This window comes from Polypterus senegalus, chromosome 13 (genome assembly GCF_016835505.1).
Source record: "Polypterus senegalus isolate Bchr_013 chromosome 13, ASM1683550v1, whole genome shotgun sequence".
In the NCBI taxonomy this organism is placed as follows: Eukaryota; Metazoa; Chordata; class Cladistia; order Polypteriformes; family Polypteridae; genus Polypterus; species Polypterus senegalus.
The window spans coordinates 140,055,014-140,080,483 of record NC_053166.1 but is presented as its reverse complement, the minus strand read 5'-3'; the positions used below and the strand labels follow the sequence as shown (position 1 = coordinate 140,080,483).

At 36.9% G+C, this 25,470-nt stretch overlaps 1 protein-coding gene across 5 annotated transcripts in view; it reads left to right on the top strand.

Annotated features, from left to right (window-relative positions):
* Positions 1 to 25,470, top strand: part of nsmce1 (NSE1 homolog, SMC5-SMC6 complex component) — a 37,776-nt gene that overhangs the window by 10,173 nt on the left and 2,133 nt on the right. For 2 of the 5 annotated variants that reach the window (XR_005636311.1, XR_005636312.1), the window contains exons 5-8: positions 602 to 748; positions 6,397 to 6,507; positions 11,308 to 11,434; positions 23,647 to 23,796. Coding sequence is in view for 2 of the 5 variants with exons in the window: in XM_039776145.1 (XP_039632079.1) it covers positions 602 to 748; positions 6,397 to 6,507; positions 11,308 to 11,434; positions 23,647 to 23,738 (477 nt within the window). In the remaining 3 variants the exon portion in view is untranslated. Of the gene's footprint in view, positions 1 to 601; positions 749 to 6,396; positions 6,508 to 11,307; positions 11,435 to 23,646; positions 24,632 to 25,470 lie in introns of those variants that run through there. The other 3 variants (XM_039776145.1, XM_039776146.1, XR_005636310.1) reach the window with 2 other exon arrangements.

Genomic DNA, 25,470 nt, shown 5'->3' with positions numbered 1-25,470 from the left:
CTTCTCTGACGCCTGGCATCAACAAGGCCTATTCACCCAGAAAACTGCTGCTCACTGGACGTTTTCCTTTTTTCTTACACCATTCTCTATAAGCCTTAAGAAATGGTTGCACATGAAGATCCCAGTAGATCAGCAGTTTCTGAAATACTCAGAACAGCTCTTCTGCCACCAACAACCATGCCACTTTCAAAGTCATTTAAATCACCTTTCTTCCCCATTCTGATGCTTGATTTGAACTTCAGCAGGTCATCTTGACAATGCCTAAATGTACTGAGTTGCTCTAATGTGATTGACTGATGAAATATGTGTATTAACAAGCAGTTGAGCTGGTGTACCTAATTTAAATCTTGATGACTATGTAAATTATTAAAGTAAACAGCACTAAATATACACTTGTGTGGAGAGTCTAATTTGTTTTTGCAACTTTATATACAGTAAAGTAACATATTTGTAATATAAATGAAAACTCCAAAATAAATATTTAGTCAGATTATGTTTATTATTCTTTCATATATGCATCTTAATCACACCCACTCTCAGAATTACTTATATGTTGAAATTATAATATTTTATTTGTTTAAATGTCTTCTTTTGATTATAGATGGACTTCATACTTGACTCTGACAATGGATTGGCTTCGTCAACTGATATTCTTAATCTTGCAGACACTGTGCAAACAAAAAAAATGAAAAAGAAAGATGCAGAGCAAGTTTTACAAAGACTAGTCCAAAACAAATGGCTTTGTGAGGTAATATTAAATGTATTTGCATTTAGATTCTCTTTGTGGTTAATAATTTATTCATCTGTGCGTTCAGTTAATTTTCAGTTATTTGAAATATAAAGTTGATACATGATAGGATGTGTAAATGATTCACACAAACCCATTACTGGCAAAAAGCAGGTTAACTTCAGTCTATAGAATAGGGCTGTTCAAGCATGAATGTACTTTGGCACAATGAATGCCTTGGCAGTAAATCAGAAAAAAGTTTTAGGTTAATTTTGAGTGCAGAAAAAGGAAACAAGTCTAGATAGAATTCACTTTGATGAAGAGTTGAGCTGCTGTGGAACTGAATTTCTCTCCTTATCCTCATCCTTGTTTAATTAAGTCTACCTGTTCTGCATGCACAGATTTTTATAGTATAATTTTCAGTTTACAGAGTTTTGCACTGGTTATGTAAAGTAAGTTTGTGGTATTTGGTTTGCTGATGTATGAAAGAAATATTCATAAAACTTGTGTTCCATAAAGGACACTGTCATACACTGATATTTTGCTCTAAAAGTCAGTTGACAATTTACAAAATCATTCTGTGAATCATTTTTAGGTTCAGAAAATATTTGAAGAATTATAGTATTATTATGATGACTTTGGTCATTTGTATTGGTATGCTATCAAAAAAGGTTTGAATTAAATTAGATTATAATAGAATAACTGCTGTGCCAGTTGGAGTGTTACTGTTATTTTAATTTACTGCCTTTCAGATGATAGTAAAGACTGTGGACAAAAGAATCCATGCTTTTTACGGTGTACTCACACTGACAATTTGTTCCATGCCCAAGCACGTTAGTCCGCATGTAACCCTGCAAAGTGTAGTTCGTTTGACTGTGGTAGTGTGATTGCTCCATGTTGCACCAACTCTACCACGCCTTGGCCTGCCCTGGTTGGAAGAGGTGTGCCCGAGCATAGTTCAGTAGCATTTGGGAACAGTGTGATTGCTAAATGTGCCCAAGCACGGAAAACAGACTTGATGTCAATGGTGTGACAAGTAAGACAATGCAATTCACATTTCATTCAGTACCATTTGAGTTAAAAACAGGTTATTATTCTCATCTTATACATGAACGTGAATTGTAGTTGGCAAGAAAAGCTGGAAATTCCTCCCTTAACATCATTTGTCTCTGTAAAAATCTTTTCGTACGTGCAGCACGATTAACAGCAAAACACTGTGCTTCACACTAAATAAATCTGTAAGGGGGTAGAGCGTTATTATGCCATACATGACTAAAAAAATTAAGAAAATAATTTTGACATGTATGCTGTTACTCCAAGTCGCATGACCATGACAAAAGTGTGCCCGAGCCCAGAACATTAAGCGTAGTGTGAGTGCTAGGGTGTGGGGTAGGGTTTGAGGGACAATCGTGCTTGGGTACGGTACTGAACAAACGTGCCTAGTGTGAGTACATCCTTACACCCATGATTAGTAACTTTGTGAAAGTCTAATTTTAATCACAAATGTTTAAATTTGTGTGCTCAATTGTACGATTGAATCTAGTTTAAGATGTTTATTTCTTCCTTTGCCCTCTTAACTGGTCTGCATTTTATACAATTAAAAGCATCAAAGACTGAATTAATACCAGTCTTAAATACTGTTTTGCTTTTTGCTATACAGTTAACTTCAAATGGCCTTGGCATTTCTGAATTGGATGTGAACTATTATCTTGACATTTGTAACGTTAACTTTTAAGGTAAAAACATTGGCCTGCAGCGATTCACTGTTAAAGGGTTATTTCTTACAATGAAAAGGTTAGACAGCTGGTTTTAACAATCTTGACCAATGCATTTAGCATGATTATTAGAGTAGTCTATAGTAATGTAGATAGTGTATACTTGTAATATAATGCAAAAAAGGTACAGTTTTAGCAATTAAAATTGACTTCTGTTTCTCAGGAAACTGCTAAAATGTAATTTATCAATTCAAAAATATTACTTTTAATAAGTAAGGATTAATTCCAGAATACTGTAAGCAATAGCAAAATGATACAGGAACAGTGAAGTATGATGGCTACCTCAAGTACTAAAATGCTATCTAGGTATGTACAGTATATTTGATGTTGCAGTATGAAAAGTGCCATTTCTAACTGAGTATGTCATTTTGCTTACATACAAATGATATATACTATGACTTTCAAACATTGTAGAAGTCAACAAGTAACATCATATTTTAAAATAAGATCTATAAAAATGTTTTATTATCTGTAAACTTTTAACAGCTCTCTGACCCTTTATCAGTGAACTGTTTTGCTAGACATGTACATCAAGACAAGTGAAGGTGAAAATTTCTGCCTACAGTGTTGTGGTGCATGTTAAATCAGCTGTTTAAAATTTGTATACTTTAATCCTAAATTGTATGCATTTTAGACTTCATTAATATGCAATTTTTGGAGTACCCTTATTTCCATATATTAACAAATGTGCATTTAGTCAAATATATAAGATTATATGCATGGACAACGACATAAAAGCAAGGAAGCAAAAATCAAATTTGGGATTGCGGGAAACATTCTCTTGTTGAATGCTGACTGCTGGTATGTATCTTGCACTACATAATAAAATTCATGAACGTTCCTGATTTAATTCTTGTTTTGTGGTTTTTGGGTACAGTTTTAAATTACCAGAGGTTAAACTAATTATAATAATAATTTAATTTAAACTTGTGTTGCATTTCATTCTAGTTTTTACCCCAAAGGCTCTTTCTTATTCTGTTTTGGGGATCTGCACAAACAAAATGTAGTTTATTTTATGGTTCCTTGCCATCATTCACGGTACCCAACTGAAGTGCTCAGACTGAAGTGCATCTGTTCGTTGCTTGTTATCAAGTGGCAGGTTTTTCAGTTTCATGATTTTTTTTAAATCATAGCTTATGAGTAGCCTTGGGGACAACTGAATATGATAGTGCACTTCCTTTTCTTAATATATGAATCTTTCATTTAAGGACGGAACAGCCAGCAGGGTTGTTGTCTTTGGGAAAAAAAAATAAGAGACTTCTTTTTTTTTTGCTTCATAGACAGAAGACAGTGCAACAACTAGTACACTCAAAATCATTTCAAACATGTGCACTGTGAACAATATTTTTATTGGCTCAGATAAGATCCCTCATCATCTGGGGTCACCCATTCAAATTATCATCATCTGCCTGTAATCTGAAGTCAAATATAATAAACACATACTATCAATACTTGTCTCAGCAAATATTTTAAGTGCACTTTTCATTCATAACTTATAGCCTGGAGGGCTGAACTACTTGGCAAGTGTGGTCTAAAATAATCAATCATTTGAAAATGCAAAGGAAAATAAAAACTTGCTTGAGGAAATCTATCCCGTGATCAGTTTGAAGCCATCCAATCATATTACCCAAAGTGTTTCCTGATAATTAAATTTCAGCTTAATAGCCAGTATGCTGCAGAACCCTCTTTTTCAAGGCTACATTATAGAAAAAATGAATATATGAGCGGATAAATGTAGCCACACAATTATAATCACAGCATATTATGACATTGAGCTGATCATGGGACAGATTTTTTTAAACACATTTTTAATTAAAGTATTTATTTTGTTAGACTGTGGGTGCTTTAAAAAGCTGTTTTAGGACCTCCGTTTTATAAACTTAGTCATTAATGAAAAGTCTATATTTAAGATATTCCATGAGGCGTGTTGTTATATTATATTTGACTTCTGATTACATGTACATGATGAGGAGCTGAACTGTAAGCAGAGGTTCTCCTGGAGCCTATCTAAGCTAATAAAAAATATTGTTCATAAGACATACAATATGTCTGTAATAATTTTGATTGAACTTGCTGCTTTGTTGTCTTTATTTGTGTGTTTGCAGACTGCTTTTTAAATGAGTGAGGCTGAAGCATGAATGTTTTTTTCATATATTACAATCTGTCTTTAGGTATATGTTACAGTAGGTTAATGTTTTATTACTTCTCTGTTTCTTGGTAATCCCTTTGCTGTTTTGAAATTGACAATATGTGCAATACCGTAAAACATACTATATATAAAAAAAAAACTCAATATGCTGACTCTCTAGTTCCTTTTTCAAAGACGATGAGGGGATTATTAGTAAAGTGACAATAAGTACATTTATACACTTTGTACCCTTTAAAACTTTGGTTAATTACATTTAACATTTGAGGAAGTGTTTGTTTGATTCATGCTAATTAAATGCTGGGATGAAAAAACCAAACCATATAATTTTCTGCTTTTTATTATTTCTAAAACACAGTGGATTTGGAGCATGAAGTATTTATATTTGGTAGGATATTTTTAGTGTTCTAAGATAGAGGAGGATATTTTAAATTCATATTTTAAACTCTTTAATATGCATATTAATGAATTTAAATTTGACAAAAGAGAATTTTCCCTTTGTGGTGCTACCAGTGCATAATGATGGATATGCATTTTTAAGGATTTAATTGTAAATATGCGGCCTTGTCAAAAATTAAGAAATGTTTTAACTGTTGTACAGATGAAAATGCAACCTTAACCCAGCAGTAACACAGACTTTATAATACAAAGCCTTCTTTATGAGAACCGGTGGTGTGCAGTTTTACATATATTGTGATCCTTTGACATTAAGTTTATAGTGAATTAAAAAGAAAATAATAAGTTTACAGAAAATCAATAAGTAAAGGGTAGGTTAACCCTGAATGCTGTTTGATTTGCAAATGTCTTACTGCTTTATATCCCATCTAGTTTTTCTCATAATTTCAGAATAGACATTTTTTGCTTAAGGCAGATGTGGAAGTGAGGAAAATCTCAGACGAACATATACTACTGTATCTACACAATGTAATACTGATCTACAAATCACTCGTGTCAACTTGAAGAACCCTGTACGAACAAATGGCTCCATAATCAAAATACACTATTCTGACAAATATGGCATGTCTTCTGTCCAGCATGGACATGGATAACCGAATTAGCAAAATGAAACATAATGTTTAGGGGAACTTCTCACTAGTTTCACCTGAGTATGTTTGCTGTTGCCAAAACCAGTGTGGAGCTCCTTATCATGCCTGGGCTTCATTTTTATTTGATACCTTGTACTTTTTTTTTTAAAATTAAGTATAATACATAAATAATTAAAGCTTTAAAAATATTTTGAATGAAATTTGCTTGACCATTTTATTTATTTAAAAATAATCGGACCATACTTTTGTCATTAATGAATGGCTTGTAAGAATTAATGTTTTTTTTTCCCAAATATATGGTGCTTTTTTTGCACCAGATACAGTTTCATTTCTAGTTCTTTCCAGTGGTGTCTTTTTTTTGGTGTGTGCTATTTTTAATGTGTTTGCGTTTGATTGCTAATTTGTTTTTGTCAGCCTTTATGAAAGGGTGGTGGGAATTAAGGGGCTTTGAGAATGTTATTCTATACATATATACAGGATGGTTTTAAGAAAATTAAGTGGTTTTAATATTACTCATTTTCCCTGTGTCTCTTTTTTCTAATATTACATTTTGTGGAAGATTTAAAGACTCATGAAATTAAGACTAGAGTAAATAGTTTTTATATTTGTAAATAAAATTGCCCTTTTCTTATGTTATTGATAGTGTTATCAGAATACTCTTTTGTTTCTTTGATTGATGTTTGTATTCCCTTTGTTTTATAGAAAAATGGGGAATATTCATTAAGCACCCGCTGTATTATTGAAATGGAGCCATACATTAGAAATGTTTACCAGGACTCAGTGTGCAACATCTGCCACAATGTAGCAGTACAGGTAAAAAGAACCTCTTATCTCAGCTTGTTGATGATTTATATATATATAGGGCGGGATGGTGGCGCAGTGATAGCGCTGCTGCCTCGCAGTTAGGAGACCTGGGTTCGCTTCCCGGGTCCTCCCTGTGTGGAGTTTGCATGTTCTCCCCGTGTCTGCGTGGTTAGGTGCATTGGTGATCCTAAATTGTCCCTAGTGTGTGCTTAGTGTGTGGGTGTGTGTGCCCTGTGGTGGGCTGGCGCCCTGCCTGGGGTTTGTTTCCTGCCTTGTGCCTAGTGTTGGCAGGGATTGGCCCTGTGACCCTGTATTTAGGATATAGCGGGTTGGATGATGGATGGATGGATATATATATCCATATATATATAAAACTGCCATTATGCTCCACTAAAGGAAAAAACATGCTGTTCAAAACTGTGAGTTAAACCCCACTTCATCTAAAAGGGACCTTACTAAATGGACTGCTTAATGCATAATTAAATTATTCTTCTCTAAAACTACCTAGTAGGATATTTGGCATATAGAGTTATTTTGTTTTACTGTTCATAATGTGACTTTTAGGTCATGACTTTGACATAATCCATCTGTAGGTGATTCATTATTCTGTTCAGGAGTTTAAAAACAAATAAAAAAATCCATTCAGTTCTTCATCACTGCATATATTAGATAATATAAATGTCATATTCCTCATTCATATTTAAAACACAGTTTGTCTTTTGACTTGCTCTTTGTGACCACAAAAAGCCTGACCTTTATATGCGATTAATACTGTATTGCCTAAAAATGGAATCAACTTAAGTAAAGTAGGTAGCACAAATGACCATTGTTTCTTCCATATCATAATGTTATTCACCAGTAGAAATCAGTATAAGGCATTGTACAACAAGAACTAAAATATTTTCTGATCTCTTAAACAGAAATATATAGAAATCCTCTGGTTTTGCCTGCTCTGGAAACAGGCTAGAAATGTCTAGAAACGTTTTTCACCTGCATATTTAGGAGAGTTATTTTTTTGGTGGCTCTATTTTTTAACAAAGACAAGACTGGAGTAAATTTTTAGTCTGTTTGACATTACATCTATTATAATACAAGTAAGCAAACACAAAGAGAGCAGTTGCCAAATGATATTTCCTGTGTACAGGTGTTTTTCTTCCTTAGTCTATTTTAGTACTGTGCAGTGAGTGATGATTAAGTAGTTTATGAAGAACTTATTTTAACAGTTGTACTGTATATGCAGTTTAAATAAATTTTATCTTTAATTTTACACAGCACAGTTGCTGATGATGAATTAACACTTGAAAGCGTATACTGAATATAAAGACTATGTTCCCATATGTGCACTTTTAAGCCTTATTTTATAGCACTGGTTTGTGTTTTAGATTTTGTATATCTGTAGGGTGAACACTAAATTCATAATTAATTATTTTACAAAGTATAATATAGAAGTTTTTTTTTTTAATTATTCAAATATGAGCAGTTAATGAATGTGTGTAATATTAAAGTTATAAAAGAAATACAGGAAATGGATGATTCTGAAAGTATCTTTCTGACTTTTATTAGTTACTGATGATTGTCGTAGTAAATGATTAACATAATCTGTAGCATCAACTTCCTTTTCAGTTATACTTAAGTATTTGTATATCAAGTATTAAAATGAAGATACAGTATAATAACTGAGAAAACAGCTAAGTCAGCGGGCTAAAGTACTGTTTGTTCAGGCAAGGAAAACATAATTAGACTGCATGCCAAAATTATGTTTTTCATTGAATGGCTAACGACTGGTGGTCATGCTGCATAGTTTTATGATGGCTTGTCATACATATTTTAAACAATGTCAAAGCCATTTTATATAAAACAGCAGTTAAGACAGAATAGCAATTTGCTTTTAAAACTGAACTTTCACTGAACTCTTGTAGTAAATTTTGTTCAATGCCATAGAATGCCAACAGTCCATGACTAATCCCCTATCTGAAAATTCTCTTAATTTTTTGATAAATTTTGAATTTCTATTGTCGTAATGGTGTTTCGGCTGTCTTGTCAACAAAGGGAGTCAAACATGCAATTCATGAATTGGATGTCAGTCAATCACAGGGCTTTTATATCCTAATACATTCTGTTGTTTGCACCATGGAAGTTAAGACTGCTATTTGATCGGACAGTAATGTGTTGGACTTTCTCAGAAGGAAACTGTGCTAATACTTTACAAAAAGAACTGACATAATTGTTATATAATTTAATATTGAATGAGTTTTTTTTAATTCATTAACGACTGATTTTACTTGAGAATTTTGAGGGGAGCTCTGCATTTTAAGGTGTAATAAAAAAAACAAAGAGTTGGGGCACCTTGAAGGCAAACCCCTTGAATGGAAGACAGATAGGAAGGGGCAAGGCCAGAAGACGACAGACTGGAAGTTGAGTCATGGAGACTGCCAGTTGTCCAATCTGTAGCATCAAAAGGAGGAGAAGCATTAGGTATCAGTGCCAACCCTTGGCTTGGGGTGGAATTACAACTAGATGAGCCCTCAAGTTGTTTCCCAAGTGCACGTGTGTGACAAAGGTATTAACATATTTTCCTGTTGCAGCTCAACATGACTGTCAGAACAAATAGCACTTCTGACTTACACACCACCACTGGCACCAGCGCATGTTGGGCTATATGAGTCTGTCCCTGAATGACGTACTACTTAATTTCTGGCATTTTGAAAGCTAAAGGATTGTAGGTTAATCTGCTTTTGCTTCAGTGGTATAGCATTTCTGAAAGGCGTCCTCCAAGAGTTGTGCTGTAAATATAAAATAAAGTTAATTAACACTTTGTAAAGGCTTACGTTTTAAAGAATGTATTATTCTTTCTCATTTATGAACTGGGTGTAATATATGAGCTTTGAAGTGCTGTAGAAATTTAATCATCTGCAGCTATTATTTCTAACACACTAGGTTTATAGTGTGACAGAATGGATTTTCCTTGTCATTTACAAACCACCATTGTGTAAATATACCTTTATTTTTACAGCATGTATGGTATTTTTTTCTTTTTAGAGGAGGTAGAGGAGTAATCATTTATTTTAAGCTGTAGTAATAAGCATTTCTCATGAATAGTAGCACAGAAAAGGAAATCGTTAATCTTTTGAAGAGATGAAGTAATAGTGCAAGTATATTTTCAAAGAAATGTCAAAGGATGTAGCATTACTTAATCATATACTGCATTTTTGTTTCCTTATTGAATGCTAAAATTATGAGTTAGTTTAATTTGCCAGCCCCCTCCCCCAACTTTTACCTGAATTAAGTAAGTTTGCAAATATTCAGCGAAACATAAGACTGCTAATTAACCTAGCCAAAATTGTTCATAAATGTGTCATGTAATAGAGTGGTTTGTATCTTGCACCTAATGTAACACAGATAGGCTTTGGTCTCTGAAATCCTGAACTTTAGTAAGTAAGTCTGATGGATGGATCGATTTTGATTTAAATGAGAAAGTGAGATGACTTAAGTACAGCGCACAAAAGGCACGAGTACACTGCATTGAATAGGATCAGGTAACCTAAAACCAGAAATTATGACTCGCCATGGTAAAGTGTTTTTAGCTTTTTTTTTTTTTTCTTTTCAATTCTGTTTTTCATTGAAATGCTTTCCTCTGGGAGACTGACAGAGGCAGGCAGCAGTGAGAGTACATTTATGTGCATTGAACAGTAAAATGCTAAGAAGTGTATTTATTTTTCAAGATCAGTAGATTAATGTATACTGTTTAAAATCTCCCAGATGGGAAGCTTTTGTAAACCAAAAACTTAGTCAGTTGTACTTTTATTCTGTCTTGTACTCTTTTATGCTAATCTGGCATGGTGGCCATGGTGGTTAGTATTGCTACTGCCTATCTTCTACAGGGAACTGTGCCTGAAATCCAAGTTTGCAACTTCTGAAATTTTAGCAGGGGACTTTGAGTTTTCTCTCACATTGAGAAACACTGAATTTAGATTAACTGGTGACTTTAAATTGGCATTGTGTCATTGAGTTTTGGTGTATGCAATAATGTGGCCTTTGGCTGTTAGACACTGGGTCCATTGTTGGTTCCTGACTTGCGCCTAGTGCTTTCAGCATAGATTTCAGCTCTCTTAAACTCACAAATTTATTATGGGTTGTGAGTAGGGACATTTGGATTAAGGTGGTCTGTTTCCTGTCTGTGTAGTCCTGTCCAGTGCACTGGTGTCTCATCCAGTGTTTGTTTCTGCCTTACACCAGATGAGTTTAGACTAGGCGTTCAGTTCACAGCAGTATTGTAATTGGATAAATGGGTTCAGGAACGGATGTTTCAGTAAAATAAATCGCCCTCCTCTTATTGACAGTAATTTATAACAAAACTGTATCATTTGTGGTTTTATCTATTTTTTGATATACACTGTATGAATATATTATTTGTATCAGATGTCTGGTTTTACCAGTGTAACCTCACCTTCCTTATGCAATGTTGTTGTACTGTACTTTGTTTAGCTGAACACAGGTGAAGTATATTCCTCATTATTTACTGTAGAAGTCAACAATTTCCATTACTTTAGTAGACCTTACATTTATTGATAGACGTTAGGTGCTGCCTTGTAGTTTAAAATTGTCATGCAAAAACATGGTGTATCTTTTAACAAAAAATTTCTCAAACTTGCCATAAGTCAACTTGAGTATTCACTGGTCTTTGAGCATGTTTCTGTAGCTTTCATACCATTTACCGATAGGCAATTTGCCTTACCTTTATATTCTTAAAAGTTATTTCTAGTATCTCTGTATTCTGGATATGACACCTATTTTTATCTATTCTTCTAGAGTCAGATGTGTGAAAATCCATTATGTGGAATAAGAATGCACTTCCCATGTGTTGCAAGAGTCTTCCGAGGTCAACCAGAACCTCACTGTCCTGCTTGCAAGGACTTCTGGCCTCATGAGATTCCAGGTAACCAACCATTTTATTGCACGGGGAAAACAAATTCTGCAAATATTTGAAGATACATTTAACGGCCCATTTACACTGCATGTTACTGGCAGACGCTGCTTTATCCAAACTAACAGCTTGGAAATGGATTCCTTTACACATTTGCCCTTCAGGGTGTATGCCTGTGCCGATCGCCAAAGTCAGCTCAGGAGTGGATTCTTAGTATTTAAAACCCTGACCTTATTTCCAAGGATGCCTTCATTGTAATGCCTGGTAATTAATTATGAAAAACAACTGTAGTTTTTAAAATTATTCTTGTTTTAAATGTGCTGGAATTTAATTAATATATTTTGCTTACATTGTTTTTGTTTTAGAAATTATGCCTCAGGCTTAAATGTGAAATCCATGGTTTAAGAAAATAAAATAATAAACTCTTTATGTTTACTTTATTGCCATAGCAATATCAGCTGCATAGATATTTGTGACCTTCATCTAAATAAAACATCAATAAAATATATACAACAAACCATCATTCATCAGTAGCCCCTAAACATCCAATTTAACAAAAAATACATGGTTATATTAATCTAATTATTAAAGATTATAAAGTAATTTAAAAAGCTGATGAGGGGTGGCACGGTGGCGCGGTCTGTAGCGCTGCTGCCTTGCAGTTAGGAGACCTGTGTTTGCTTCCCGGATCCACCCTGCATGAAGCTTGCATGTTCTCCCAGTGTCTGCGTGGGTTTCCTCCGGGTGCTCCGTTTTCCTCCCACAGTCCAAAGACATGCACGTTAGGTGCATTGTCGATTCTAAATTGTCCCTAATGTGTGCTGGGTGTGTGTGTGTGTGTGCCTTGCAGTGGGCTGGCGCCCTGCCCGGGGTTTGTTTCCAGCTTTACACCCTTTGTTGGCTAGGATTGGTTCCAGCAAACCCCCGTGACTCTGTAGTTAGGATATAGCGGGTTGGATAATGGATGGATGGATAAAGTAACTTAAAAAGCTGATGGGGGCGGCAAGGTGGGTAGCGCTGCTGCCTTGCAGTTAGGAGACCTGTGTTCGCTTCTCGGGTCCACCCTGCATGGAATTTGCATGTTCTCCTCGTGCCTGTGTGGGTTTCCTCCCACAGTCCAAAGACATGCAGGTTAGGTGCATTGGCGATTCTAAATTGTCCCTAGTGTGTGCTGGGTGTGTGTGTGCCCTGCTTTGAGCTGGCGCCCTGCCTGGGGTTTCTTTCCTGCCTTGTGCCCTATGTAGGCTGGGATTGTCTCCACTGGACACCCGTGACCCTGTGGTTGGGATATAGCGGGTTGGATAATGGATGGCTGGATGAAAAAGCTGATGAGTAATACTTAATTATAATCCACATAGAAACTATTCACCTTTAAATAGCGTTAAATCGCGTTAAATCAATTTTCAATGCAGTTTACATTATTTGCTGAGCAGGCGCTTTTATCCAAAGCGACTTACAAAAAAAGTAAACAATCAAAGTAACTTTAGGTTAGGACCTGTTTGTTCAACACATGTATCAGGACAGGTAACAAAGGTCGATTGCCACAAGTGAAAAATAAAGCAATTACTCTTAAATAGCCAAGAATATAAAGTATTGTAGCGCAAAGTGTTTTTTTTTTTCTTTTCAATTAGACAGATATTCACAAAACAGATGGGCATTCAATTACTTCTTGAATACATTGAGGAAGTCAACAGTACAGAGGTGGGCAGCTCATTCCACCAACTTGGAACAACACACAAAAAGAGTCTGCATTGTGATTTGATGCACTGTAGAAGTGGGGTCACCAGATGCTGTTCCCTAGCAGATCTGTATGGGTGAAAAGGAGCATAGCACTTCACCAGTGCCCCATTATACTCAGGTGCTGACCCACTGACTACTCTGTAGACAAGCATAAGGATTTGAACTTGATGAATACTGCTACAAGGAGCCAATGTAGCGACCTGAAGAAAGGAGTGACATGAGCCTGTCTTGGCTGCTTAAATACAAGAAGGGCCGGTGCATTCTGGATATCTGCAGTGGCTTGGTAGCACATGTGGGTACTTCTGCCAGAAGCGAGTTGCAGTAGTCCAGATGTGACAATACCAACGCCTAGAGCAGAGGTTGTGCTGCATATCCCATAAGATAAGGTCTGACCTTGTGGATGTTGTACAGCACGAAGCTGCATGAAAGAGAAACAGTAGAAATATGGTCAGAAAAAGATAGCAGCTCATCAATCACCACCCCAAGGTTCCAAACTAACCAAGTGGGTGTTAGTGACAGTAAGCCAAGCTGTACAGAGATGGGGAGGTGAATAGACTGGCTGGCCGGGATCACAAGAAGCTCAGTTTTTGCCAGGTTGAACTGTAGGTGGTGGTCCTTCATCTAGGTTGAGATATCAGTAAGACATGCAGAGACTTTAGCCGATACCATATTGCCATCCAGGGGGAATGACAGGTACAGCTGTGTATCATTGGCATAGCAGTGATAAGAGAACCCATGCGATTGGATGATTTAGCCCAGCAAGGTGGTGTGCAGAGAAAAGATTAGAGGACCCAACACCAATCCTTGGGTTACACCAGTTCATGACTAGTATGCCTTTGACAGCTCCCTTCGTCTGGACACACTGTAGGATCTGCCTGAGATGTAGGACTCCTACCATCTTAGGGCAGTCCTGATGATGCCAAGGTCATAGAGGGTTGCAACAATGATGTTGTGGTTGACCATGTTAAAGGCAGAAGAGAGATTTAGCAGAACAGGACTGATGACATGTTAGTAGCTCTAGTATGGCATAGCTGGTCAACCAGAGTCAGTAGAGCCATCTCAGTCGAGTGGTTTCTATTGAAGCCGGACTGGTTGGTATTAAGCAATTCATTCTGTATAAGGAAGGAAGAGATCTGGTTAGAAAAAGCACGTTCAGGTGTTTTGGAAAGAAAAGACGGGAGAGAGACAGGCCTGTAGTTATTAACATGGGATGGATCGAGTATTGATTTTCTGAGATGTGGGGTTATCAAAGCATGTTTGAAGATGTTGGTGAATGTTTCTGAGCTGAATGAGGTGTTAATGATGTGTATAGTTGCAGGAATGAGTGAAGGGGAGATGGCATGAAGGAGATGTGAGGGAATAGGATTGAGTAGAGAGGTAGTGGGGTGATTGGAAACATCAGTGGCAGAGAGTGGAGAGAATGTGGAGAATATTGGGTGTTGCTTTGAAAGAGCCATAATGGGTTCCAGTGAGGGTGAGAACTGACTGCTAATGGCAGCCACCCTATTCTGGAAATAGGTGGCAAAATCATCAGCAGGCAAAGAAGTGGAGTAAGGTTATGAAGGGGACAAATGTAGGAAAAGAAGTTTTAAGTGGACCTTTTGCCATATGTTAACTTACTATAGATAATTGATATTTATTAAGGTACTATAGTTAAGATGTAATGGGAATACCCTATGAATTGGTTCTGGAGGAGTTCAACTGCCCCTTCTTGAAGAGCTTCAGATTAGGTCAGGGACGGGGTCTTAGTGGTCACTGTTCCAAGATCTCAGTCTAAGAGTTAAGGAGCTTTGGAGGAAAGCTGGTTGGTGATAAGATGACAACTCTAGGAATTACTGATGAATGCCAATCTCACCAACTATGGAAAAAACCTATTATGTCACATCTTTCAGGTTTTCAGCAAATTTAGAAAATGATGTCACCTCTATAATTAACAATCTCTAGATTTCATTTTTCCTGAGCTTCATGTACACAATATTGTTTTTTTTTTTCACAAATCAACATCTATCATTTAAATCACACAATCGCAGCATTTAAATCACATGATCTTAATCCAATGTTTTCATTGTTGGTTGGTGGTCTTTCCTTATTGGTCAGTGGAGTTGCTAGGTTTTTGTCTTACAGTATGTAAAATACTGTGTACATACTAGATTCTTCCATCGTGCAATGATCAGAATGAATACACATTTGGCCATCACCACTACCTTATAACATCAGGAAAGACCTAAAGTCCAAAAATTAAAAAAAAGGCAGTTACTAGGTTTTTCCATTGCACATGAGCAATAGTAAGGGAAGCTTGACCTTTTTCTTTAATTTAAGAGAATAAAAAACATACAATAATGTTGTTCAATCAACAATACACTTGCTTGAACAGTTAAACAGTACAGTTATTGTGTTGCAAGAAATTTAAAAAAATTCCATCAAGTAATAAAAAAAAATGCATAAAACTTCCTTTCCCTTCCCCCATCAGAGAGCCACGTGACAAAAAAGCCCCAAGGTGGTTCCTTAAATGTATTAATACATTAGCAAAAGTCAAGCTAAGACCTAGGAAGCTGTTCTGTGTTAACATTAATTATTACTTGCCTAATGATGAAAAATAGCTTTTATCTGTTCTGAAGGGAGAGATTTATATTTTTAAAGTTTAAAATAATCTAAGACATTGCTATGCCATTCAGTTTTGAGAGCTGAGTTAGGATACTTACAGTTAATGAAGATGCCATACATAGGTCTTCATGTACATTCAATACATTTTCCTTACATAGTGTAAATCCTGTGTAGTGCTACAGCAGATATTGCTATTAAATGGTTGAGATTGATTTTAGATCTGAGACTATCTGAGAGAGGTGCAAAAATGTAAACCTAAATAGTCTAAGAGTAGAGGTCTCCTAGAACATATGGTTTGGTGGCAGCATTCACAGTTCAGATATTCTCCTGGATATATTTAACAGTGTTAAACAAGATATGTGTGCATGATGTACAATTTATAGCTGGAAAATAGTATGCCTTGCACAAATAAAAGCATAAGTTATTTTATGAACAGTTGAATTCCATTCCTTATCTGAAATTCTAATTGAATGACCTTTTCCTGTTGTCCCTTGAGATCATATAAGGAATGTATTCCTTGAAAATTTTTGATAATTTAAAAGTATTGCCCACATCTTCATTGAAACTAATCTCATTAGTAGAAATTAGCCTACACAGAATACAGTGATATTCTTAATTGCATGTGCTAATCAACATGCAACATATCATCAGTCTCTGGCACTGATTAACTAACTTATCTCTAAACTTCTATCTTGATTTATCTGAAAATTGAGTAACGTGCATATACTTACATATTAAAGAATTTTTGTTTGAAGCTAAGAATCTGTAGCCAGTCCATAGTGTACCCCATAGTTTTACAAATCCAAATTTGTATGAAAACTGAGAAAAGCATTAACCCAGGTAAGAGCTAACCAGAGGTGGGTAGAGTAGCCAAAAATTGTACTCAAGTAAGAGTAGCGTTACTTCAAAATAATATTACTCAAGTAAAAGTAAAAAGTAGTCATCTAAAAAATTACTCAAGTAAGAGTAAAAAAGTATTTGGTGAAAAGACTACTCAAGTACTAAGTAACTGTTTGATCATAATAAATGATTTATTTTTTAGAAATGTTGTAATAAGACAGACAAAAATATAAAATAATGTGCAAATTCTACTATTTCCAAATAATAAGAAAAATGAGTAAAAATAAATAACATCTTTACAAAATAAAGATGCACAAATAACACAAAGTTCCAAATCTCATTTTTCCACAACAAAGCTTTTGAAGCCGATACCTACAGTAGGTAACGTATGTTTGAACAGTACAAACTACTGACAGTGGCAAGACGTACTGTACACTGACAGTATAATACTGCATATTCACTTGCTCTCCAAATAGCACAGCTGATAGAAAATAATATTAGAACAAGGCAGCTTGTGCACGTACAAGAAGTCTCACTTTACCTTGACTGTGTGTGTCTGTGTCTGTTTGGTTAAAACGTGCTTGTTAAGCTTCAGCAGCAGTTGGCTCTCATTTTTCATGTACGAGTGGAACTGTGGATTGCGAGTAACTTGGTTTGCGAGTGTTTTCCAAGATGAGCTAAAATTTTTAATAAATTTTACTTGCTAAACAAGCGAGGTCTCACAATATGAGTAGCCCGTATACACTTTGTCTGCTGAGTGTCACGTGATCACAACTGAGCTGATGGTTCTTCTCTCACTTGCTGCCGGATTATGAGCAATCATCAGTCGGCATGCCTCACTCATATAGTCGACATCTGTACGAGCGTATACTGTTTACTACAGCATTGTGACCACGCGTGTGTGCTGTGATATGTGAGTCTCCGTCTTGCACCCCAAAACACAAAGCTGAGTCCCAATACTTTAGCAACACCATCTTTATTCAGCTTGAAACAGGAACAGTGCGGTTATTTATTGAAGCGGGATCTGCCACTCTCATATACACAGACACAGCAGTCAGACAGGGTCATGCCCAAGTTAGTTGCAAAGTAATACTGTGCCCTGCGCATTTATAATGTTCCTTGTATCACCAATCAATGGCTGGTGCTTACAGCATGACTGCAAACTGTTACAGCGCTGGGTGCCTGCAGTCGCTTCGGGACACGCATGTCGTCTTGTTGGGTGAAATCACACAAGAGTTTAGAAACTCACTCACACCAGCCATGATTCTTTTCAAAGGTAAAGTGCAGGTTAATTTGTTTTATGTATTTTTACTTTATATTTTGTATTAATCATTTTTATATGCAAAGTTTTGAGTTGTGGAACGAATCATCTGAGTTTCCATTATTTCTTATGGGGAAATTCGCTTTGATATACGAGTGCTTTGGATTGAGAGCACGTTTCCTGAATGAATTATGCTCACAAACCGAGGTTCCACTTGTATACTTTCTTTCTCTGTCTGCTGTCTGCGAGGAGCTTGTGCGGTTATGCTGCCATAGCTTGTGTGTGGTCATGTGACTGCATGGCTACATCTGATTTGTGAAACGGAGTCTTGTGATTATTGTTGCTATGTCTGATTGGTGAAACAGTCATGCAGATCCACTGGTTGCTTCTCTCTGGCAAAAATACAGTATTTTTTCGGGGAAAAAAAGTAATGATTCGAGTGTTGCCCAATGTAGCGGAGTAAGAGTAGTCTTTCTTCTTCACAAATGTACTCAAGTAAAAGTAAAAAGTATGGTGCAGTAAAACTACTCTTAGAAGTACAATTTGTTTTTAAAGCTACTCAAGTAAATGTAACAGACTAAATGTAACTCGTTACTACCCACCTCTGGAGCTAACTAACTTTACAGAGAGCAGGATGCAGAAAAACAGAGTAACAGAACAAGATGCAGAGGATAAGAGGATGTGGAAAACGATGATCCGCTGTAGTGACCCCTGATGGAAGTAGCCAAAAGAAGAAGAACAAGAGGAAGAAGAGCTAACTCGCTTCACAGCAAAGGATAACTTGTGTTATAGTTTACGTAAAGTAGTGTGACAACTTGCTGATGAAACCACACGACATGAAATGTTATATGTAAGTGTAGCCGGTAGAAACATCCCTGCCTTAAAGTATGTTGTACAGGAATATTACATCTTAAGTGAATGGTCGACCATGGAGTTACTGGTAAACTGATGGTAACTGGAATTGATTCAAGCACATATCAAGGCATACAGAGAGGATTGTCTGCACAATTTAATTTCCGTGGCTAACCAAGCAGATGTAGGTCACTGACTTCAGGCCCCTTCCAAAGTCTCTGTGTAAGTACAGTATATCTGCAGCCCAACAGTAGAAGACAGAGTTAGGTAGTGGCATTACATCATCTTCTTTAGGCCACAATAAAGTTGTCTCTTTAATGTGTATTTGCTTTAAATTCCAAAAAAAAACAAAGTTAAAATTTAGCTGTAAAATGGTAATGTATAAATCCTTGGACTGAAGTTATGGGAGCTTTTGGAGGATTTTTCTTTTAAAAATCTTGGTTCTCCAAGCTAAAATGAGACATAAAATGATCGGTTACCATCTTGTTTAATACTTTCATTCATATTGAAAAAACAAGGTTAAAAAGATCAAGTTCAGTCTGTCATGTGAGAAAATTCACTGTGCTTATTTAAAATGACTTTAAAACCCAAAAGTCTTGTGAAATTCTTCTAACAAACTGAACATAAATGGTAGTGATGAGATGTGGATCACCATATCAACAGCTTAGAGATATTGTTTGTCCAATCCCTTTCATATTGGATTACATCTGAAGGGGCGAAGTGGTGATGCTGAGCTTAAGGGCCGGTTTATACTTCACGCTCAGAACGCGCATGTGCCTGCATTATGGCTGCCACGCGTTCCCAGCGTTCATTTCACGCGTCCTCTGAGCAGGTCCTCAGAAATTAACGCGACGCGTGCGTGAGTTGCAGTACCAGCAAAAAATCGGGGGGTACAGTGTGCTAAAAGTCGGAATGTGACGTCAGATTCTCTGTTTACTATCTACATGTGACAGAAAGCCTCTATGCAGATCGTTCGGGGATCGATGTGCGTACTTCGCTGTTTGATGAATGGTTCGATGTGGTGAAGCAAAATGCCGACATACAGATGCATTTATGGTGCTTTTATATTCAAACGTCGCATATTCCTGATCGTAATGACGATACATTTTAAAAGTCTCCAATACCATCTTTTGTGACATCTTTTTTTTTTCTGCAACTTCACAACGGCAACATAACGCATAGCGCTGTATTTGAGCCACTGAGAAAAAAATAAAGGACATGGTAAAAACGTGTATTTTGTGGTTAAAGTGGAAATTTTGGCTTTAATCTCGAAATGTCCACTTTAACCTCGTAGTTTACTTTATCATTAAAGCAGACCATCGTAAACGCCATCCCAGTTTTTAATCGCTATGAGCTTCTTGGACCTGACAGCAGTGGCAAGCAGCAATAGATCACCACACAGAACAAATTAAATGTATGATATTCCAACTCTCTGCACATTTAGAATCCTTCGATTTATACTTGATATCACTTTCATGATGAAATGCATTAAACTGTGTATGTTACATTTTACATATAATTTCGTTTAAATAATGAATACTGTTAATAATTAGACACATGGGGGGAATAATTACACACATGGGGGTGACACGGTGGCGGAGCGGTAGCACTGCTGTCTCACATGGAGTTATGTTGCTGGTATTTCCTGCTTGTATTCCACACTGGGCTCCAGTTTCCTTCCAAAGATATGCAGATTTGGGGATTTCGTGCCACTAAAATGACGCTAGTGTATATGTGTGCTTGTATTCACCAATGCGATGAGCTGAGGCCTTGTCCAGGGATTGTTTCTCACTCGTGCCCAATGCTTGCTGGAATGGACACATCCCTGGATATTACAGATTTAATCAATAAACGTCCTTTTCAGAGATATTGCGGTAAGGTGTCATCGGAAATTAATAGGTGTTCTAGGCAATTCACAACACAGAGAAGCCGAACCTGTTCTCACCGTGATAATATCTCGCGCTGCCACCTGGTGGATTCCTCCAGATTTACGTAAAGTACACGCGCAAGTATAAACACTACAACGCTTGCGTAGCAGGAGCGTCCGCTGCAGCATGCTTCGCGTCTCGTGAAGTATAACTCCGGCCTAAGGATCTGCGCTGGTATCCGGAAGGTTGCTCGTTCAAATCCCCATTACATCCAAAAGAGATCCTACTCTGCTGGGCTCTTGAGCAAGGCCCCTAACCTGCACTTGCTTCAGGGGTGCTGTACAATGGCTGACCCTGCGCTCTGACCCCAAGAGTTATACAAAAACTAACAAATTCCTAATGCAAGAAATTGTATAAGGCGAAATGAGGAACCAAAAAAAAAGATAAATAGTTAGGGGTTTATTAGCTATTACAAAAAACTTTGGAGATAATGGGCATCCAATTTAAAGAGTCCGAACTTCTATTATTTATCCAAACCAAAGTGTCTGGACAAGAACTGAATAATTTAATCCAGGAGCATATACTGGAGGTGAACCTAAATTTTTTGCAATGCAGTATAAATAACCCCATTTAACTCTTATCAAAAGCTTTTTCTGTGTCCAGAGACCAAGCCTTCTCCCGGGACTTGGATGATGTAGATGAGTATATGTTACATTCAACAATCTTTAAATATTTGAAACTAAATATCTTTTACATTTGTGGAAAACTATTGATATATCTTGAGGTACTATAGACAATAAGTCTCTGTCTCTTTATTCTTTAGCTGAAATTTTCGCAGGATCTAACACTGTTATTCAGATGAGAGTCGGTGTAATAGAAACCACAGCATAGAGAGAAGTGTGTACAGTGCTTCTTACAGGAAAAGGTGATGGAAAAAGTGCACTTGAATAAAAGTGCACTTTTGTGATACTTTTACACCAATATATGTTCCTGTGTTTGAACGACACGGGCAGATGGGGAGTGTCTGATGATTGCATATAGCGCCGAAGTTACTGGTCTTTACCATTCTTTCCTCTGCATGTCCTGGAGTACAAAAGAAACAGCATACAGCAACATGCGGGGACTGGCAGGAACACTCAATAAAACTGAATAAAAAGAAAAGCAAGTGACGGTGAGATACGAAGAAGGCAGCTTCGCCAGCGTTTGTGTGTCAGAACCTGGGGATGGGGTGGTTGTTTGGCGTTAGTATGCATCGTGGTACACTGCAGAGCTATAGCGCGTCTTTAGTGAAAACAGCCGTGTCAGATGGGGTTGTATGGATTGATTCTGAACGCGACTGAGAAAATGAAAAGTGAATTAAAAAAAAGCTAACCTTTACAAGGATCATAAATTGCACCGGCTGTTACAGACTGAAATCAAATGTATGCTTTTTATTCTAAAACAGTAAGACTAAGAGCAGGTTACATCTCAAAACAGAGGGGCGCAGGATCAAACTCATGACCTCTTGATTCCCAAGCAGGGGCTGAGTCTATTGAACCACAGAGGCCGTTACAATAAACTGCTGTCAATGTCGCATGTTAAGGCTTTTTGTTTCTGCAGTTATATTTTTGAATAAAAGCGCAATTGTGTTATTCTTGTGAAAATGTTTCTTTGCTATTTGGACTTCAGGCTTCATACATTATATAGTTTATGCCTACATTTTGTCATCTACTACTAGAATATAAAAAAGTTTCTGTTTTAACAATGTGTTGACACAGATTACTGTAGAAACGGAACAGACATGAAATGCGTGTGTTCCAAACAACGATCTATTATTTCCACTCTAAAACTCCACTTCACTCCCAGATACTCAATCAAGGCATGAGCTGAGAGAAGTTCGTGCACGTTCTAAATTGGTGGGGGGATGGAATAGCCGGCTGCTCCTAGCTTCTCTTTATCAGCACATTTAGAAGACAAAGGGCGCTGGCGGAGAGGTGTGAAGGGATTTAAGAAGCGATTTAAGGTGGGACGGAATTACGAGTTTTTTCGTAGGCTCTGGTAATTCTAGTGTTAAACTTCGAAACATCAGATGTGTTTTTGATGCGAAGGGGAATCTTGGAGAGGAGGAGAGAAATGTAGGGGTTTTAATGGGCTGAAGAGTCTGGGTGAGAAGGGAAACGATTTGTTATGGGAGCTTATGTGAAAGATCAGTGGAGATAAAGTATGATTGTACCTGTATAAGGAGAAGGGAGACCACCAGAATTGTGGACATTATAGGGGTATAAAGCTGATGTCACACCTCTTAATATGTGAAAAGGAAACTGGAGGAGTGGAGAAGAGCTGTGTAACAGCCGTGGAGAACAGAGGCCTTAAGATTTGTAGGAAAAAGACAATATCGAAGATTTAAGGGATAAGAACAAGATGGGGAAGTTAGCCTCCAGGTGCAACAGCTTTGAAGAGTGGGAAATTTAAAATACATAGAAGCAGCAATAACTGAGGATGGACATTCAGAAATAAACCATAGAATGGAATCAGGTAGCAAAAACTAGGAAAAGATATCGGGAGTGTTACGGGACCTAAGAGTGAATGGTAAAGTGTATAAAACAGTGGTCAGGCCAGCATTGTCGTTTGGAGCAGAAACCTGGCCAGTTAAAAAGATGCACGAAAAGCAACTGGATACTACAGAAACGAGAATGTTGAGGGGCATGTGTGGAATAACAAAACTTGATAAAATCAGGAAGGAGAGAATCAGTGGTACATTTAACGTTGCGGAAACCTGAAAGAAAGTTAAAGTGGTATGGGCATGTAATGAGAAGAGAGTCATAGATATGGCAGTGCGACAGGCAGATGAAGATGACAACCAATGGGAAAGTGAAGTTTGGAGGAAAAAATGGGTATCTGGTGAGGAGAGAGACGAGTGTAAAAGGCTGTTCAAATATAGTTGCTTAGGTAAAAATGAAAATAACTTTAGAAGAAAACGAATGTGCTGGTGAGTGAAATAAAATCACCCTTGTCATGTGGACTTCCCTCCTTATCGCAACTCTGTGTTAATTTGTGTATTCATTCTTTTTCTTTGCTAGAATTAAATATTTCACAATCCCAGTTACCAGCACCGAGTCAGCCAGGGCCATCTAATGAAAAGGCATCCAGATACGGCAGGCCGAGAAGATGAAGACCCTTCTTTACTCTTTGTTGTTTTTCATTTATACTCCGACAACTCCTTAGGCAAGGTAAATTGTCTGTTTCAAAACACTTTCATTCACAAGCCGTTCTTTTGTTGTACCTGTATTGGGTATTTTTATATTTTGTCAAGGCAATAAAAAGGTATTTTGTTTATAAATGTCTCATTTTAGTAGTGATGTTAAGCAGTAATCTTCAGTTGAATTTCAGATGTATTCATTTATTGTTAGCACTGAACATCCAGACTCAAGCTGTAGCATAATCCTCCATATTGAGATCTGCAACAAGAACAACTTCAAAGGAACTTTGCCTCAGCAAACACCTCCCAAGCCATGTAATATATCTATAGTGGCAAGGTGGATTTATATATATATATAACAGGTTTGTAACTTCTCTCAGACAGGGTGTGTTGAAATTGAACAAAACCCTCTTAAATACTGATAAATATGAAGCAATGCTGATCCTACGCATGACCTGTAAGATAATGGAGAGGGAAACTGTGGTTTCAACTGACAAAAGTCTTAAATTATTGTATTTTTAACTTATCATAAATGATTAAAATAATTGAACAAATATTGATAAATTGATACTCCTTTTTAAGCACTGTAATATGCAATAGATGAAAAAAGTTTATTTAGCTGTACTGATGAAGAAACTTGCTGGCAGCATGTGTCATAGCGCAGATGACTCAGGACAGGACTGCGTTCACAGGACCTGCATTCTTATTGCCAAGCACATTTTAGTTCAAAGACCTGTGATTAAACTCTTTTTTCTGTGCATGATCTGTATATTATACTGCATTTTTTTTTTACTTTGCAATGTATGTTTAATTGGTGATTTATGTAAAAAATGCAATATAAAACAAAAAATATTGTGTCAGTTTAACAAGACTGTTCATTCATACCATAACAGTGGGTTCAAATGGTGTCATTTTTCTATTATGCACTAAAAATCCTTTAAATGACGTGGTTTATCTGTAGGGTTTACAGGCCTCTCCAAAATTATTGGCACCCCTGGTGAAGATGAGTAAAAAATGGTTAAGAAAATTCAACTTTTGGTGAATTACCTTAATGTCACACTAACATGACAGAAATCCTACATTTAAGTGAGATAAAGTAATCCCTCATCAAGAAATAAATTATTTTTATGAAAGCCACTCATGACATGATTAATGGCACCCCCTGGATTATTACTTTGTACAACCTCCCTATGCCAATGAAACAGCACTGAGTCTTCTCCTATAAGACTGGTGAGTGTACAGCAGGAAATCTGAGATCATTCCGCTTTACAGCGCCTCTCCAGCTCATCCAGAGTCCTCGTGAACTCACCCCACGGGTTTTTAAAGGTGTTTAGGTCCAGAGATTCAGATGGCCATGGCTGCAGCTTGATTTTTATGTTGATTTGGATCATTTGTTCTGCTGGAAGATTCAACGATGACACAGGTTTAATTTCCTGGCAGAGACGGACAAATTCAAATTTACAAACTCCTAGTATTTTGTACATTCTATGAAGCCATGTATCCTAACAAGGTTTTCAGGATCTTTAGAGGAAGAAAAGCCCTACGACATCACAGAGCCTTCACCATTCTTGACAGGGGCAATCAGGCTCTTTTCTTTATAGATATCCTCTTTTTGAATGTTTGTTGCCAAAAAGCCAAATTTTCGCTTTGTCTGACCACAGAACATGGTTCCTGTCAAAGTTCCAGAAGCGTTTAACAAACTCCA